Consider the following 16,999-nt stretch of genomic DNA (forward strand, 5'->3'; position numbering starts at 1 on the left):
TACAGTGTCCCAGGGATGACCATACAGGAAATCTCCCCTGACATCTAAGGTGCTACTCCAGTCGCAGATTACAAGCTTAAGGTTTTCGCAACACCAAAGATACGCGTTGGATTACACATTTATCTACAATATCCAGATGTGAAACAGAAAATATTGCTTTTTTCACTATTTCACCACTAAGGAGAGATAAACAGTCACCCTTTTGTCAGTTTGAGTTAGGGACTTCCAAAAATATCTGGTTCAATAACCACAATTGGCTCAAACATTGATAAGAACTCTGATCATTTATGCAATTACTTTAAGATTGATTTAGATACAGACTGCATCCTATTCAATATCTTTCAAAATTCAAATTCACACATAACTTGAAAAGAAATGGCTACTGATTGCATTGGGTTTTGGTTACTGAAAAAAGGATGTAAGTTTAACCTTTGACCTTGCAAAATGAGCCAAATTAAGGTTGTCCAACCCGCAGGTTCTGAATAATTGAATATGTTTACAAGAATGTCTCTGAATTCTCAAATTCATTTTCTTACTGAAAATTGATCAACAAATATATTTTAGGATAAAAAGCTTATCCAGATAATCCATCATAATTGCAAATGAACAAATTTATTGATATCTTAGTGCGTGTTGCATTGCGTACCACAACCATATTCCAGTATAATGTTGCTGTACATATAAGTAATAAATGATCAAAGTATGGTTTTGGTACTCAATGCAACACGCGGTATACTAGAAGGGTAAACAACATAACCCTCCAACATTTTGCCATATACTCAATGTTAAATCGATTGAGGGTACCATAGTTCCATCGTTCATTCCAATATTATCCTAAAATTTCCTCGGAAAAAAAATACACAGCACCAAACTGGAAATGTTGAAATTGTAGACAATTCAATTTCATTTTTCGCAAAAAAAACATGGGCGGAAATACAGCCCTATCGAAACCTCTTCTTTAAGCTTTAAACGACATAGCTTATTCTCTTGATAAAGATGATCTCAAGCCAAGGATTCATGGAAACACTGGAAATACCTAAACATGCACTCAGTGTAATTGATGTAAAGCATATTTGTCAGTTCTTGGAGGAATATACCTTGAAAAATGGACTCCCACTGCCAGGCAGAGAGCCGAACCGTACTCAAATCAAAGCAACAAAGTCCTTTTGTTGCTTAATTCTGATAAGACAAAGTCTGATGTTTGGGAACTTTATAATCAAGCAGCAGAAATGCAGAATTACAGAAATGTCTACATGATTTTGTTAAAAAACTCAATTTTGTAGGGCAGATCTAATTTCTAATTTTCTGATAATGCTAATTGAGCTTTAGAAAGGACATTTATAGTACTTATCACTGATGATCTAACATAAAGGCATAGCAATCTTAAAGCATTGTTTTAAAATGTGATAGACTCAACTGGGAGTTTCTATCTAAAATTGAAGTCAAGCATGTTCTATTTTCTCAAAATGGAAGCGAGCAAGCAAGTCTCACGTATGTTAGGAATTCTATTCCCTGTAACGTTACTTCCTGTATCTATAAGTAAAAAAATCTGATTTTTTTTAGGAGGTGTACGCTCCCTTATTATACATGCAAATTCAATCTAATTTGAGAAATACATTCTTCAAAGTATTTCCTACAAAAACGCAGTGACCGCGTTTTTGTACCATTGATACTTTTTTGTGTTATAAGATTCCAATCGTAAAAGAAGGGAGGGGTGTGTGGGAAAATTTTATAAATTAAAAATCATTTAGGAAAATTATTTTGAAGACTGTATATTGTCTATAATAAATTATAGAAGATGTACTGTAAGTTTCATGTCAAGCCGAGCAGAACTTCCGCTTTTATGAGTCTTTGAAAATTGTCTATGGGAGTTTATATGATAAATTGAAATCACGCATTGTTCCATTTTCTCGAAAAAGGAAACAAATACTTGTAATTATATCTAAGATGAATAATCACATAAGTATTGTCTGTAGGTGAGTAGGTCATGAGAACAAAATTCTGAAAAATAAGGGATTTTTAAGGATCAGTAGAAAAAAGAGTTCCAAAGGATTAAAATACAGTAATTTTAGTATAATTGCAAAAATAGCCATGTGAGAGTTATCCCCCTTTGCATAGTTGTTAACATTTATATATATTCTATCGGTTTTTTTTTTTTTTTTTTTTGTTTTTTTTTTTTAAATTATACCCGCGGTATTTTTTATAATACCGCTGATATGCTTTTTTTTTAATATATAAAACGTTTATTCAACATTATTTTTTTGGAATTTCCACATGGAATACATTTTAAAATGTGCTAGAAGTTATCAATTTATGAAAGAAGACAAATATAATGATACCTTGGACCCGGGAGGGGGGATTCCTGTCCGCAATTAAGCACCTATGGTCAAAAACTTGCTTTCGATGCCGATGGAATTCTCGTGGCGGCGCCCTACACTACATGTTTCTTTGAGAATGGAAGTGTGATACAGCTATGTGGACATTTGTTTTAAGAGATGAAATTATACAAAACTTATCAATATTATTTCAATTCGGTGTGATGATGAGTTGAAAGAAACACATTTTTGAGATACAAGACATGGAACTATTGCGGAAAACCAGACTTCTTACATGGACTTGAATAAAATTTGTCTCTGAAAACATATGATCTAGAATTAAACTTGCCTTGTATTTTTTGAAAACTCTCAGAATTACATACAAACAAAATATAAATAAAAAATAGGAAGTTAATGGGTCAAAAAACTATGCTAATTTTTATGGATAAACTAGGAAAAGTTCGGCATAATTTGCTGACGATTTAGAAGGATATATCCTTGACTATCTTATTGTAGACACAGTGCAGTATTCAGTCATAAAGTAACGGCCCTTCCAAGGTTCTTTCTTTATGATGAAGATAGTTAAAGTTTATAGTCCACTTAAATATCTATCCTACATTTTAACAGTACCTTGACCGTCTTCTTTTTCGATTTAAATTGTCATTTCTTTTGTGGTCTTGGGCCAGATTAATTGCAGACACATGACTGCTAATGTAACACAATTGATATCAGCACCATTGTTTTATACTTAGTGTACTAGTGCATTTAAATAAATAGACAAGCGAGTGTATATAGGGCACAATAATCCCTATGCTTGTCTTAAGAATAATGTATTAATTTATTAATGATAAATTAGACAAGCAAGTGTTTATAGGGCATAATAATCCCTATGCTTGTCTAAGGAATCTGTAGATTCCAGTTAATTCTAAAAATATTCATGATGTATGTATTGATACTATTTTACTATTGTGTCTCTCTTAATTTAATTTATAGGTCAATACTGTACATTGTGAAATAAATTATTAGATAATAATTTAGTAGGTCAAATCTTGGACTAAATTGCAAAATGACTTTCTTATATAATTCTTGGAGAAGAATGACCAATTTCCTTCCATACCTAGGAATCAGGATAAAAACAAACAAACATATTCTAGTTTCTGGATGGAGGACAATTAACTTTAATTATTAAAAGTCAACCCCAAATTGAATCGTACCAAGTAATTATAAACATTACTATGGACATGAAAATTGACATTCCATTTTCACCAATTTCAACAAAAGAAATGACCAATATGGATAATTATTTTTGGATGTGAAATTATAACTTTCAATTATCAAGAGAGATTTATTCATTTATTTTCAATATTACCTACATGAAAAACGAAAGCCGCATTCAAATTTCAAAAAGACCGGAACAATGGACAAACATCTCCGGTATAAAAAGGAGGAACCGAGAGAGACCACAGAGACCGCGACTGAGAGACTGAGAGACTCTTTGGAGATCGTTACTTCTCCGGACATTCCTCCCCTGCACTGGATTGATATTGACACTTTTGATAAGTTTGGCGAAAAGATTTTACTTTTAATTTAAATTGACTAAAAGACTTTACTTTTAAATTATTACTTTTTATTTTTAAAGTTCATAACAAACTAAACGATCACTTTTGAATTGATGACTTGTATGTAGCATAATAAATTTAGTAGAGAGTTTAATGATCTTGTCTTCATTCTAGCTCTACTCCGTTACACTAACTCGAATAGGTTTTTACACGCTTTATTAAACCAAATATCACCCAGTATGTTTGAATGATTATGTAATCACTTAAACTATTCATAGTAATGGATAGATGGAACAAGATTCGTTTTTTTTTTCTAAGTACATGAAAATCAAAAGTTGGCGCAATTTGGTGTAATTTCCCAAACTTTAATGATGACCTTAAAATTTTCAAGTATATCCAGCAAATAAAACATTTATTCTATTTTTTAAAAGTTCTACTTTTTTCAATTTGTGAACTGATTTGTAGAACCCTGTACATAAATCTCCAATCAAAATAAAACCTGACGATGAGAAGCTGACAAAGTGTTGCTTTGATGCTCTTTAGAGTTTCTCGCCTGGATTCATTATACTGAAGGTATTCTGTGTGGTAGTTGTAATATAGACAATGTTCAAACTCCTTTATACACCATGCATTAGGAGCTTTAATTTGACAAAGTTTATCTTTACATTCTTGAAAAGCAAGCATTCTGAGGAAGTGCATATCAAAAGATCTATCAAGAGATCCTTCCCTCCCCCTCCCTAAAAAAATCAATCTTTAATTATACATGTACATGTATTGTCCTGATGGTGACCCGTGGTTTCACCAAAATGAATATCTAAATACCTGACATCTTACTGGTCTTAAGAAAATTGTAATGGACAACTAAAGAGCTGCTAAATACACCATTCATACCAAAAAGGGCAGTTTTACGTCATATTAAAATTTTGCATGGTTTGAAATTTCAATTAATTTTTTAAATCTTTTACATCGAAAGCAGCGTAAATAATTATGAATCAAGAGGAAACTTTATGATTGATTTTAGCTTGGTTGTCTTTTCCGTTTGCCCTATTCACAGATCTATTGAGTGTAGATTTTTTGAGATCGATCACTGTTCGTTATCTTCACCTTTTTCATGTTACTTTCACAAAACTGTAACCAGAGTAAACCTTTCGAACCCTTGCTTGGAGTTGAGTCAAACATTAAAAGTTGATGTCCTTGACATCAGTTGGGTCATGATCTAAGTAAAACTCAAGATTATTTTATGGATCGAGGTCATTCGGCCATTAGATTGTGTCCTGTCTATAAAGCTGGGACTCTTAACTGAAATTTATTCAATTTTTTAGTATATTACTGCCCATGAACCATCAAAGTGTCCTGTTTTTGACTCAAGGTCATATCCATAATGTCAGGGTCGCTGGGTAATGGTGGTACAAGTCTAAGTAAGTCAATCACTTAACCATAGAATAAAATATATTCAATTCCATATATATTGTTAACCATTAATTGCTCTAAATATGTTTAGATGTAAATTCAAAACCATGTAAGTCCACAACATCGTATATGGTTGTAATGGTCAGGGTAAATTACGTCTTTCCGCGACCATTGTTGGGGGTGTTGGTAAAACAGAGAACGGAAGGAAATAGGAATTTTTTTTTTTAAATAAATGAACTAGGCACTGATATAAAATCAACAGGAACCTGTATTTTGTACGTAATAGTTTATATCTAATTAAGTGTAATCAATACATTGTGATTTATTCATTTATTTTTTTCCTTCTCATAACTAGCGTATACATTCCATACAGCCAATAAAATATGGTTTAAAGTTTGTATATTTTTTTTATAAAAAATGTAAACAAAAAAAATCAAGTTAAATCGATATTCCAATATTACGTAATTTAAAGGTAATTTTTACGTTATCAAAATTGACACCAACAGGATGAGCAACGTAATACTATTCCAGAACGCAGGAATATTTACCTTCCGAAACGAAGCTATTTTGAACAGGAAGTTGCGTGAACAAGTTTTTATATTCATATTTGCATTATGAATTTTTTTTTCGTCTCTATAATTAAACGATTATAAGAGTTCAGCTCCAAGAAGTACATTCTGTACTATTTGATTTTTATTACAAACAATCATAAACCATAAAACTAATATCATCATTTCATGCAAAGATTATTTTTTTTTTTTTTTTTTTTTTTTTTTTTTTTTTTTGCAAATCCTAGATTAAAGCATGCTACCGCTTTTCAGTACTTTATGTACTTTAATTTTTAATTGTGTTTATTTCATATTTTGGCCTCCTTACACCTTATTAACTAAGCAATAGTTATTAAGCATCATTAGAGAAATTCATTTCTCAAATTTCAGGAAAATGTAACACCTTTCACTTACTCAATCTTTACCTTAACAGTGAAAACTAGAATTTATAACTGCAAAACATGGTTTATGATCTGAAAAATTAACTTACCAAATGCAAAACTATGTTTCAATCATTTTTGTGTCTCCTGCAGAGCAGAGCAACACTTAGGGATCACTTTGCCCGGCGTCTGTCTGGCTGTCCGTCCGTCTGTCACACCATATATCTTGGGAACCGTTAAAGATAGGGATTTGATATTTGGCTCGCTTGGAAGAATGGCTTTTGTAAAATACCAAGGTTACTGACCTCGTGACCCTCGAGCTTGACCTTTGACTTATTTTTCAAAATTCACCTTAGTGCCGATAATCACATTCTTTGCATTTTTAGAGGTAATTTTGTGCTGTTTGGCAAGTGCACTCTTGTCATAGGACATGTTGAAAAATATCAGCGTTACAGTCCTACTGACCTTGACCTTTGGCCTTTGGCCTTTTTTTTTTAAGAATACTCTGAACCTTTGTAATGTTTTATGATGAGAAGTATGGATTTATTAACTAACATTTATAAACAATTTTTTTTTCCCAAATGACATTTTCTTTCAAATGTGTTCATAATTTTAAAAAAAAATTAAAAAATTGAAATTTAAGTGCATTTTGTCAGCAATTGGACATCACTCGGCCCATTCCGTCAACCAAGATAGAACATCGGTTTTTCTCGACTTCACGGAAAAGGCCAAGTGATGTTCTCGACTTGACAGTACACGCCAAGTGATTTTTCTATTGTTCCATTAGTTGCCTTTCAAAAAATAAAACGGGAGTGGTATATCAATTTTTGATCCTGAATCGCAAGAATTGTTGAAAACTATGTAAAAAAAATTGTTTCTATATAATAAAATTTTCTAGACTTGACGGAAAAGGCCGATGTTTTCGACTTGACGGAAAAACTTGTTTGATGTTCAGATTGTTCCGTTAGGCCACACCAAGTTTTTTTCTCTGTTTAGCGTCACCCATCTTTCAAAAATCTACCTACCTATTCGTAAAAAACACACAAGCTAAAAAAATAAAACACAGACTTTAGAGTCGTAAAAATGACGTCATCCAAAGGATTTGATTTCAATAATTAATTTCTCTTAGTAGAAAGATCTATTCTTTAGCAAAATCAATGTATTAAATGCTTAAAATACACCTAATATGACATATTGTAGACAGATATTTAGAGAAATTGACAGAATTCAAAGATTTAATTCGACCAAAATAATCAATGTCAGGACGACTGAAATTGTTTGTTTATTCTGATATTGGGTATCAAAAACCAAGGCGCACGCAGACGCTAAACAGAAAAAAAGCTTAGAATGGCCTTAGTTCAGGATCGGTATACTAACTTTGGCTCCTGAATCTTGGAGATTGTTGAAAAAACTAGGGTGGATGATTTTTTTTTTAAATAAATTCAATTTGATTATTCATGTTAACTTGAATTTATATTGATTGTGATTTTGATGATAAAAATTATTTATCGCTGTCATAATATCCGTGGATTTTTTTTCTGCTTTAACTACAGGCACTTAGTATCAGGAGGCCTTCCCCATTTTTCCCCAAATATAACCTTTTACTATTGAAAGTGTTCATTGAAAGGCTGGTTACCCCCCCCCCCCTTTTATTTGGAAAAGTTAAATAGTGGTTATTTGGTAATGTATCAATAAAGTTTGGTTGTGAAAGAGAGTGGATCTACCCCCGCGCCCCTCCACCTCGAAATAAATTTTCGAGTTTGGACATTTTTTTGTTTTGGTCAAAGTTTTTTCAGGTAAGTTGTCAATTTTTCTTCTGGCTGTCCTCTTTCAAAAACGATACAACGTCCCTGAACTATAATGATAACATATTAATTTAAAAAAATAGATGAGTTTATGGAAGAAAGACAACAATGTTTGCCAAGATTGTTCCACAGGGGAAGGGCGATAACTCGTACAAATAGCTTTACATCACGCCTCTTGTGAGCGGGAAAGGTAGTACATTATAATGCATTCTCAACCTAAGATTCCCTCTTTCTGATTACACTCAGCCTACGGGATAGTCGATTTTGGCATGAAGAAATTTTAAATAATAAAGTCAATAAGTATATAGAAGTTTTTGTGTTGTCGTCTTTTCTTCGATAATGCTAGTAAAATATTTAAATATTATACTTAAATATTATACTGCTATAGCAGGCGACACATGCGTTTCTTAGAACACTATAGTTGTAGATTTTGCACGTCTTATTCAATGTGAAAATTTTAGTAAACTGCTCTTTAGGTAACCAAAAAAAATATATATATATATTATACAAAATTATGGCAATATATAGGAAATATCTTTTAGAATCTTATCATTTGTGATTTGTTCGTGGTGCTCAAAAGGAGTATATTTTCATTTAAAATATATTCAGGGGATTTTTTTATGCTGAGGAAGTTAAAAAATTAAAAAAATAAATCTGGTCAGATATCAGACCATTATTTAATTTGATTTCACTTTAAACGGTTTTTGTAAGAGAAATGTTTATGAGCAAGGTGACTTATCAAGCATCATGACCAATAATAGCATCCACAAGTCAATTGTCATATGTGATATTTACCAGATGTATTGTATATTGCCTGAAAGCATACTTATGGAAAGTAGATTTAAAAAAAATATTTTTTTTTTTGTTGTTGTTCTTGTTTTTCTAGTCATACGTTGTTATTAAAAATAGACTGCAAAAAAGTAATGCTTGTATTGTTTTTGTGACCACTTTTTTGCAAGGTAATTGGTTTTAAATGAACAGCAAATACTTTGTATGTTTAGACCTTAAAACAAAACAATTTAAGTTTGTTTGTGGCAAACACTTTGATAGGCTACATTATATTTTTTTTAATAAATAATCTAATTCCTATACCACAATTCATCACAAGTAAAAAGACGTATCATTTCGTCAACGTTGACGCTTACAAAAATGACGTCAAACTTCAAACTAAAGAAAATTATCGGGATTCAGTTAAAAATAAATTATCAAATTAATGCACTCTATGCTTTTGTGTGTGGTGGGTGTTAGGGTGTGTGTGTGGGTGGGTGTGTGAAGTCTTAAACATGATTCTTAGATCTTAGGCCTACCCAACTTCTCTATGCATGTACTGCTTGCTTAAAGTGTTAGAAAATACACGTTTAAATGTATGGTACCCACCGGTACTCTTCGGACACTAAAACTGACGTCTAAATAAGCTGTAAAAAGTACAAAAGTTAACGTTCCCTATAATCTTATGTTCTTTAGATTATTTAAAAAAAAAAATGAGCACAGGCAATCAATGTAAAAGAATGTAGTTAATTTGATTTTCAATTGGTCAATTCAAACAGTCCTACGACCAGGCGTAAGCTTAGTCCGGACTAAGTCAGTGACTAAACCCCAAAATCGGACTGAGTAGCGTTTCACATTAAGGGGGAGACTTAGTCGAGACTTAAGTTAAGCTTAAATCTAGGCCTGCTCATGAGTAGGCGTAAGTTCTTAGTCTGTACATAACTTGAAAGTGTTAAGTGTTTTGATCAAAAAGGGATAAAAGAATAATTATTTTGTACATATACGATTTAATACCTATCCATGTACATGTATGATATGCGAAAGGTAGTAACAATCCAGCAAGGATGCACACATCAACTGACAAAGTTTAATGATTCTAAGCCAATTAGTACCCGAAATATTTGATTAAAGCCATAAATTTTCAAAAGTAGGTCACCGTGACCTACTTTTCGACTTTTTTCCGTAAAAAAGAATCTTGAATTGTGAAACTGAGTAAGCTTAAGATATTAATAAGTGCTCGAGTTTAAAAAAAACTTTCCAGTAATGATGTTTTCTGTTAAAAATTAAGTTGTAATTTATGCTGACTATACTTTCAGTATTTGTTTTCACGTACTGTCAAAGTTTGCTGAATATTTTTGTTACTCAATAACCTACCACCCTTCCCCATTCCCCCCACATACTGGGTACCTTATATTTTTTTTATTTTTGAAATATATATTTTTTTTTTAAACAAAACTCTTCAAACAAAATATATTTAATATATTTTAGATAATAAGAAATATTCGGTTATTATGCCATGAATTAAGTTAATGCACCTTTTACCTTAATTTCCCCTTTAATTAAATATAAAATTTATAGAACAGAAAAATGTGAATTTGTAAAATGTTCAAGTAATTAATTATCTTGACAGTAAAACTGATTTTTTCCTATTTCAAAGAGTAACTTTTATGGCGTATAAGATGTGCAGATAGGTTTATCATTTTTTTTTAAATAGATACTTGTTTTTAATAAATTTACAATCTGTTGTATTTTTTCTCAGACGAATTTTGTTTGAGAGTGTCTTTTGATCGATTTATGAACAGATAAACACTTAATATTACATGCATTTGAAAAGAAAGTGGGTAATAACGTGTTAAAAATGTTTGTTTTTTTTTTAATTGTAAATGAGAAACAGTTTCAAATTTGCTGTCATAAAATATTAATGAATATGAAAATCATGACTTTGTGAACATCTTTAAATCTAGATAAAATCCACAAGAAACATTCAGCATCTATAAAAGAAATATTATATGATCATATTCTTTATAGAAATTGAAACGGAATTACTAGATTAAAAAGAAAAATATAGTGATGTTGAAATTTATACCTTTCCCTATCTAAATAAATCTGATCCCGACTGGAAATATATTAAACGAAAATATTTCAGAAATTTATAAAAATACTAGATCGCTTGCCTTTAGTATGGATTACAAGAAATTGATTAAAAACTAATTAAGCTTTTGCAAACCTTTATTGAGAATGCGTGTGCAAATGAAAATGTTGTATATGCGTATTTTTACATAGACTGTGTAAATTATCATATCGATATCAATGTTATACTGTATGTCCAAAGTGTAATACATGTATTATAATACATGTGTCAGCTTCAATGCCAAGAAATCTAATTCAGTTAGAATTGATTATTCTGTTATGAAATTATCAATTCAATACAACTGATGAATTTTCAAAAATCTCTTATCCATATTTTAATAATATATGACTTCATAATTTTTTAAATTTTCCACAGGTCCGTAGAGCGCGGTGGGATCAGGGGGCCCCGGCCCCCCACTTTTGAAACCGTTGCTACGAACCTATTCCAGGCCTTTGCCACTAGCTTATGTGTATTTATTTTAATGTAAAACATAATTGAAGACAATATGGCTTATTTTCAAGGGAAAATTACTTCAATAAAATTCTTCATGTTTAATGTATTCCTGTTTTTCGCAAGTACGTAATGTTATGCACATCGTTTAAAATTTAATGTACGATTTATGTCGAAATATCACAATCGAGTACATGCACGTTTATTTTTTTCTACTGTAATTTGTGCCTATATAGATTTTTTTAAAATTTATATGAGCATACAAAAATAGTTATTTAATTTTAATGCCTTGGCCTTGAAAATACAGATAGGTTTGCGCAATATATCTGTTTGAAAGATGGTGAAGAGAGAAAACACGCACGTGCACTAATGCTTTCCGTGCCTTCCTTCTGTATTTAGGTTTAAGTTTAACTGATCCGCCACATGTAGTTGTAGTCTCTAAACCAAATAAAATACGATCTGCGCATGCTTAGTACTCAGCGGAGAGGTCTTAGTCTTAGGCCTAGTCGTACGCCCGTCTAAATTTTGGCGTAACTTAGGCCCAAATCTACGACTTTTTGAGAAACGAGCCCCTGTTCTGTATGTCTATCACTATTTACTTTAGTCAACTATCTTGCTCTTTACAATTCCGCTTCTACACGTTTTCTTTTGACAAAATGTTTGACAAACAACTTTCTCTCAGTTCTGTTTCTTCAAAGTTGCGGATCCAAGTCATGAAAATTTGCCGTGAAATGTAAAAATGAAAATAATTTGAAAAAATCTGTTCTGTTTTAAATATGATTTATTAGGATGTATAGGAAATTTACAGAGAAAAAAAAGATAATGGAAGACTATGCTGAGGTAAATGATAGTTATTTGTCTGCTAAGCCACACGCCATATCTTAAATATATTAGAATTTTTGTATGAAACACAAAGATCAAGAAAAATTAAGGTGTTATTAGCAAAAATAAGAAAGTATGAAATATACGATCATCACGAACTTTCATTGACGGAAACAAACAATTTACTTTAAATTGATATTTACAGAGGCGGAAGACATTGGCAAACAGAATGAGGAAATTTACAGATTTCTATTAGCAAACATTTTTCATTTTCAAATTTCACCAAATCATATACATAATGCAGTGCTAATTTAAGAAACTATGACACAATAAATATTGTTAAATGACATATATTCATTCTTATATATTACTTTTGAAGAACTTTCAATTAATCTCACCATTAAATGTGTTTTTGTGTTTAACGTATCCATACAAATTCCAGTCAAAGACAATAAAACATTCTACTCTTTCAAAATCCTTCAGAAAAAAGACATCAAAAGCAAGAAAAACACAAAAATCAAAAGCATCTTAAAACAAATTCTTGATAAATCGTCCATGAAAGTGGAAAGGGATATTGAAAGGCATGTAAGATTTGGTGATAGGTTTCAATGTTTTAGGATCAAGAATTAAAAGATAACTTTTGCCCAGATTTCCGTCTAGCACTGGAAGCATGAGGACTCCATCATCCTCTGCTGATCCGTTTGGATCCGGAACAAACCATCCTTCCATTGGATAATGTCCTGGAAGAGACCATGACAAGTCGCCTGTAGTGTTGCAAAGATCCTTTTTGACAAACGAAAAATTGCCATATATTTTAAAGTCGCTTTTATAAACAGCACCGTAGACATAGCAGTAGTGTTTTGATCTGTAAAGTTCGTTAATGGTGGGTGCCTCCAACATGTTGACGTGGGGGACTTTAGGGTTAACATCAAAAGAAATTGGCGTCATTTTTTCTGCTTTCAAGTCTATTTTAAATCTTTTCAAAGAGGGTTTAAATGGATAGGCATTGCGTCGTGTCTCGTTCATAATAATATCCATTTCCAAGACGGACACAACAGCAGCATCTGGATAAGATACAATATCCATAAAAATGGTGTCTTCGTCCAGTTCATATGCATTTACATGATGCAAGGTGAAGACATTTTCTGTCGTTAACGTTGTTACCTTTCCTGTTTTAATGTTAACTATATATGTAAGTGTAGGCTCATCTTTGTCGAAAAACATGCTATCTACCGGGAGATGACCTGTCAGTAATTTCTCAATATTTATGTATAAAGGACAAGCTAAGATAATAGCGTATCTTTCGGTGGTTGAAAAAGAGTGCAAATATGGCATTTTTTTAACTTCCCACTCTGCTATTTTTTCCCGAATATCTGCAGACTTCGTTCGGACAAGGGTAAATTTACTAGCTACTTCTGGTACCATGCCTTGACTCTGGAGGAAGGTTAAGTGGTGGTTTGTGCCGTATTCTTGGAGCGGATGCGCCACAGACAAAATACCCATATACGGGAAACTAGCCTTTGCTCCTGGTATCTTTGGATTGCATTCTCGTATCGTTTCTAGCGTATAGCAGTTGACTACGTATAACTTCCACATGTCAGTTAGAATAACACAGTCTCCTGAAAAGTTGTATATATTAACGTTCATATTGTCCATGCCATTAACCACTGACATCTCCTGTTCCATAAAGGTTCTGGGCGGGACAAGATTATCGAATGTCTGGTAAGGTGCGACGTCATTTATGCTAAGTGATTCTTTATAAGACTTGCTTTGAACAAACTTGGAAGAGAAATAGGCGGACCCATTTCCTGGGAATTGCCATGAATACAACTTTGCATACCCATCAAAAACGTTACGAAATGAGTGTTTCCCCATTCCATATCGCGCAGGTCCATTTCTTATCTAGGAAAACAAAAAAAATGAAAGAATATAAGTGATAACCATTTATTTTCAGTTGATGAAGAAGTATTCATATTTACTTACCAAAGACCCTTTGATCCATTTAGGAACAGGGTTATCGAATGTTAGTGGTTCTTTATAAGTTTCATTTAAAACATCGGTTCCAAACAACAAATTCCATCCAGGAAGATCGGCAAGAATTCCAACAAAAGACACCGTAAATAAGAGGTGACGAATCATAACGAAGCTTAAGTGCGAAGGACTTGTGTAAATCCGAATCAAATCAAATCTGAACAGTCTAATGTGCTGGCTGACTTATGTACCCTATCCTACACTATCATACTGATATTACCTTCACCTTTCATATTTATACAGGTGTTCATGTGACATATATTACAACTTTAAAAATATAAGACCACAATTTAGGATAGTTCCTAAAACATGCTTAAGGAACTTTTTTTTCCTCAAGAGATCTTCTCTTAAGAGTACACATTAAAACAATAGAATCAACTGAAGAAGCTTAAGGGAACCAATTTTTTATCATTTTATGTAATAATTACAAATTCCGAGACGTGATTTATCTGCAAAAGCTCAATTTAATTTTAAATAATTTATAAACTTGAAATGTTTCTGATCATGAAATGTAATACTGTACTAATAAATAATGTTTGTATATTGTTTGTATATTGTTTAACGTCCCTCTCGAGAATTTTTCACTCATATGGAGACGCCACCACTTGCCGGTGGAGAGCTACAAATTTTGACCTATACTTGGTACTTAGGGCCATTGAGCAGTGAGGGATCTTTTTCGTGCCAGCACCTACTGCGACACGGGACCTCGGTTTATACGATCTCATCCGAAGGACCGGTATCCACGTCCCACAGTGGAATTCGAACCCGCGACGTAATGATCAACTCCTTACTCCGCGACTCTAGAGCGAACGCTCTAACCACTGCGCCACGCGGGCGCATCTAATAAATAATGAAATACTATACACCTCCAACGTTATTTTTGACAGTTCTACAGTGCCCTATGGTACAGATCGTTCATTCTGTCTGCGTTTATTATATCGAGTTTATCCTAAGTGATCTGTTTTTACATCTGTAACCATATTCGGTGGGTGGCGTCTGTATGCTTTAATCTAAGATTATCTTAATAAGTAAGTTTTTTTTTCAATATCTATTAATCTCTTTATTTTATGCAAATGAAAAGACGAAATATTTTTTGAAGAAGTTGTTTTCACGTTCATTGCGTTACTCTAGTCGAAGTTGGCGATAAGCCAGATCGCTTCAAGTTTTCTGTTACAAATATTGATTTCTATTATAAGGTTTAACACTATTTTGCAACAAATTGTTGGGAAGCATATATGCTCACTTGGATATTGTAGTCAACTTTTGCATAATTAACAAAGAAAACTCACATCAAAGTAGGGTAAATTTATGAACCGTTTTTGTATGAAAAATTGGAAAATGCTTTCTAGAAATAAAAACTGTTGCTTCCACAAAAAGGTAATACCGATTGTAAGTTTAAAAAAAAAAGAAAACAAAACTATAGTTTGTGTACAAAATGTATTACTCTATTTTTGAACGTTATATTCTCATTATTTAAATAAATATATAAATGATTTGATTAATTTATTTGTTGCACGTTAAAACATCGTTTCCTGTATAAATCTAAATCTGATCTACTGTGCATCCGTTATTCCACACTTTGGACGGTCCAAATCACCCAAAATAAGTCAAAAAGCAAAGGCTATATTGAATTTGATTGTGTTCAAATATTACTGAATTTTGACGGAATTAAATCTACATTGCAGATAATTGATTGATTGATTATATATTGTTTTACGTCCCATTCGAGAATTTTTCACTCATACAGACACGTCTCCATATCTGGGCCTCCCGATCACGAAGCGAACGCCCTACCATTAGGCTACGCAGCTAATTGAAATAAACATTAAACTTTTTATATCTGAAGTGCGGACATAATAGAGTCCCATGGGGGAGAAGGTAAGTCCTTTCGACAGGTCACACCCGCCGTGTGCTCCTCGATAGGATAAATGCGGATGCGGATCAAAGTTACAAGTGTAAGCTGTGTAAATCTGCGAGCTCGTCCTAACGGCCACACCGTAAAACATATTAAACTTATTAAACGTTTAGTTGTTAGTTTGCCATCGATGTCTTTTTCGACATGCAAATGTGAAACAAATATGTCAGACTTGTCTTTTATTTCGAGTTTAATGAGGCATTTCGAATCAACGTATGAATGAAAATGATTGAACGTCGTTGATATATCTAACTGTCTAATTGAAGAGCCGTCACGGTAGCTCAGTCAGTAGAGCGCTCGCTCAGTGATCGAAAAGTCGTGTGTTCGAATCACGGCCGCGACTGACCTAAGTCGAGAAAAAATAGGTAGCCAAGCGCTCGGCACTTTAAAGTGAAAATTGCGGGTCCTTCGGATCTGACCTTAAAAACCGAGAACCTTTGTCACGGTAAGTGTTGGCACGATAAAGAACCCTCACTGCTCAATGACCCTGAGTGCCGAGTAAAGTTCTAAATTTGAAGCACTTCACCGGTATATGGTGACGTCTCTACATGAGTGAAAAATTCTCAAACGGGACATAAAGCAACATACATTCAATCAATCTATCTATCTAATTGAAGACCACGGAATATTCTTTTTTCTTTTCATGTAAAAGATTTTTACACTGCATCACAAACAAACCCTACATTTGTATCGGAATTTATTTTTAAGAATATTATTAATTACCAATGTGCAATGATGATGACGAAGCTGTATCAATCTATTTACAAAATTATTTTGACACATGTGTTGAATAAAGGCACCGAACTGACAACTCTGCCTCCAACACAAAAGCGCTCTTATTGTTCGGAAGAATTTTTTATGCATT

General features: G+C 32.7%; 2 protein-coding genes across 2 annotated transcripts in view; both read right to left on the reverse strand.

The window, feature by feature from the left end:
- The window catches only part of LOC133188593 (RRP12-like protein), a 387,635-nt gene that overhangs the window by 284,238 nt on the left and 86,398 nt on the right, over window positions 1–16,999 (reverse strand). The window lies entirely within an intron of this gene.
- Window positions 12,686–14,327, reverse strand: LOC133189056 (beta,beta-carotene 15,15'-dioxygenase-like). Its single transcript, XM_061324496.1, has 2 exons — window positions 14,172–14,327; window positions 12,686–14,090 (listed from the first exon to the last, which is right to left on the reverse strand). The coding sequence occupies exons 1-2, from the start codon at window positions 14,325–14,327 to the stop codon at window positions 12,717–12,719; spliced, it is 1,530 nt and encodes a 509-aa protein (XP_061180480.1). The 3' UTR covers window positions 12,686–12,716.

The sequence above is a fragment of the Saccostrea echinata genome, unplaced genomic scaffold, assembly GCF_033153115.1.
Source record: "Saccostrea echinata isolate AGI-Se365-2 ecotype Australia unplaced genomic scaffold, CSIRO_AGI_Sech_v1 ptg000016l, whole genome shotgun sequence".
Taxonomy (NCBI): Eukaryota; Metazoa; Mollusca; class Bivalvia; order Ostreida; family Ostreidae; genus Saccostrea; species Saccostrea echinata.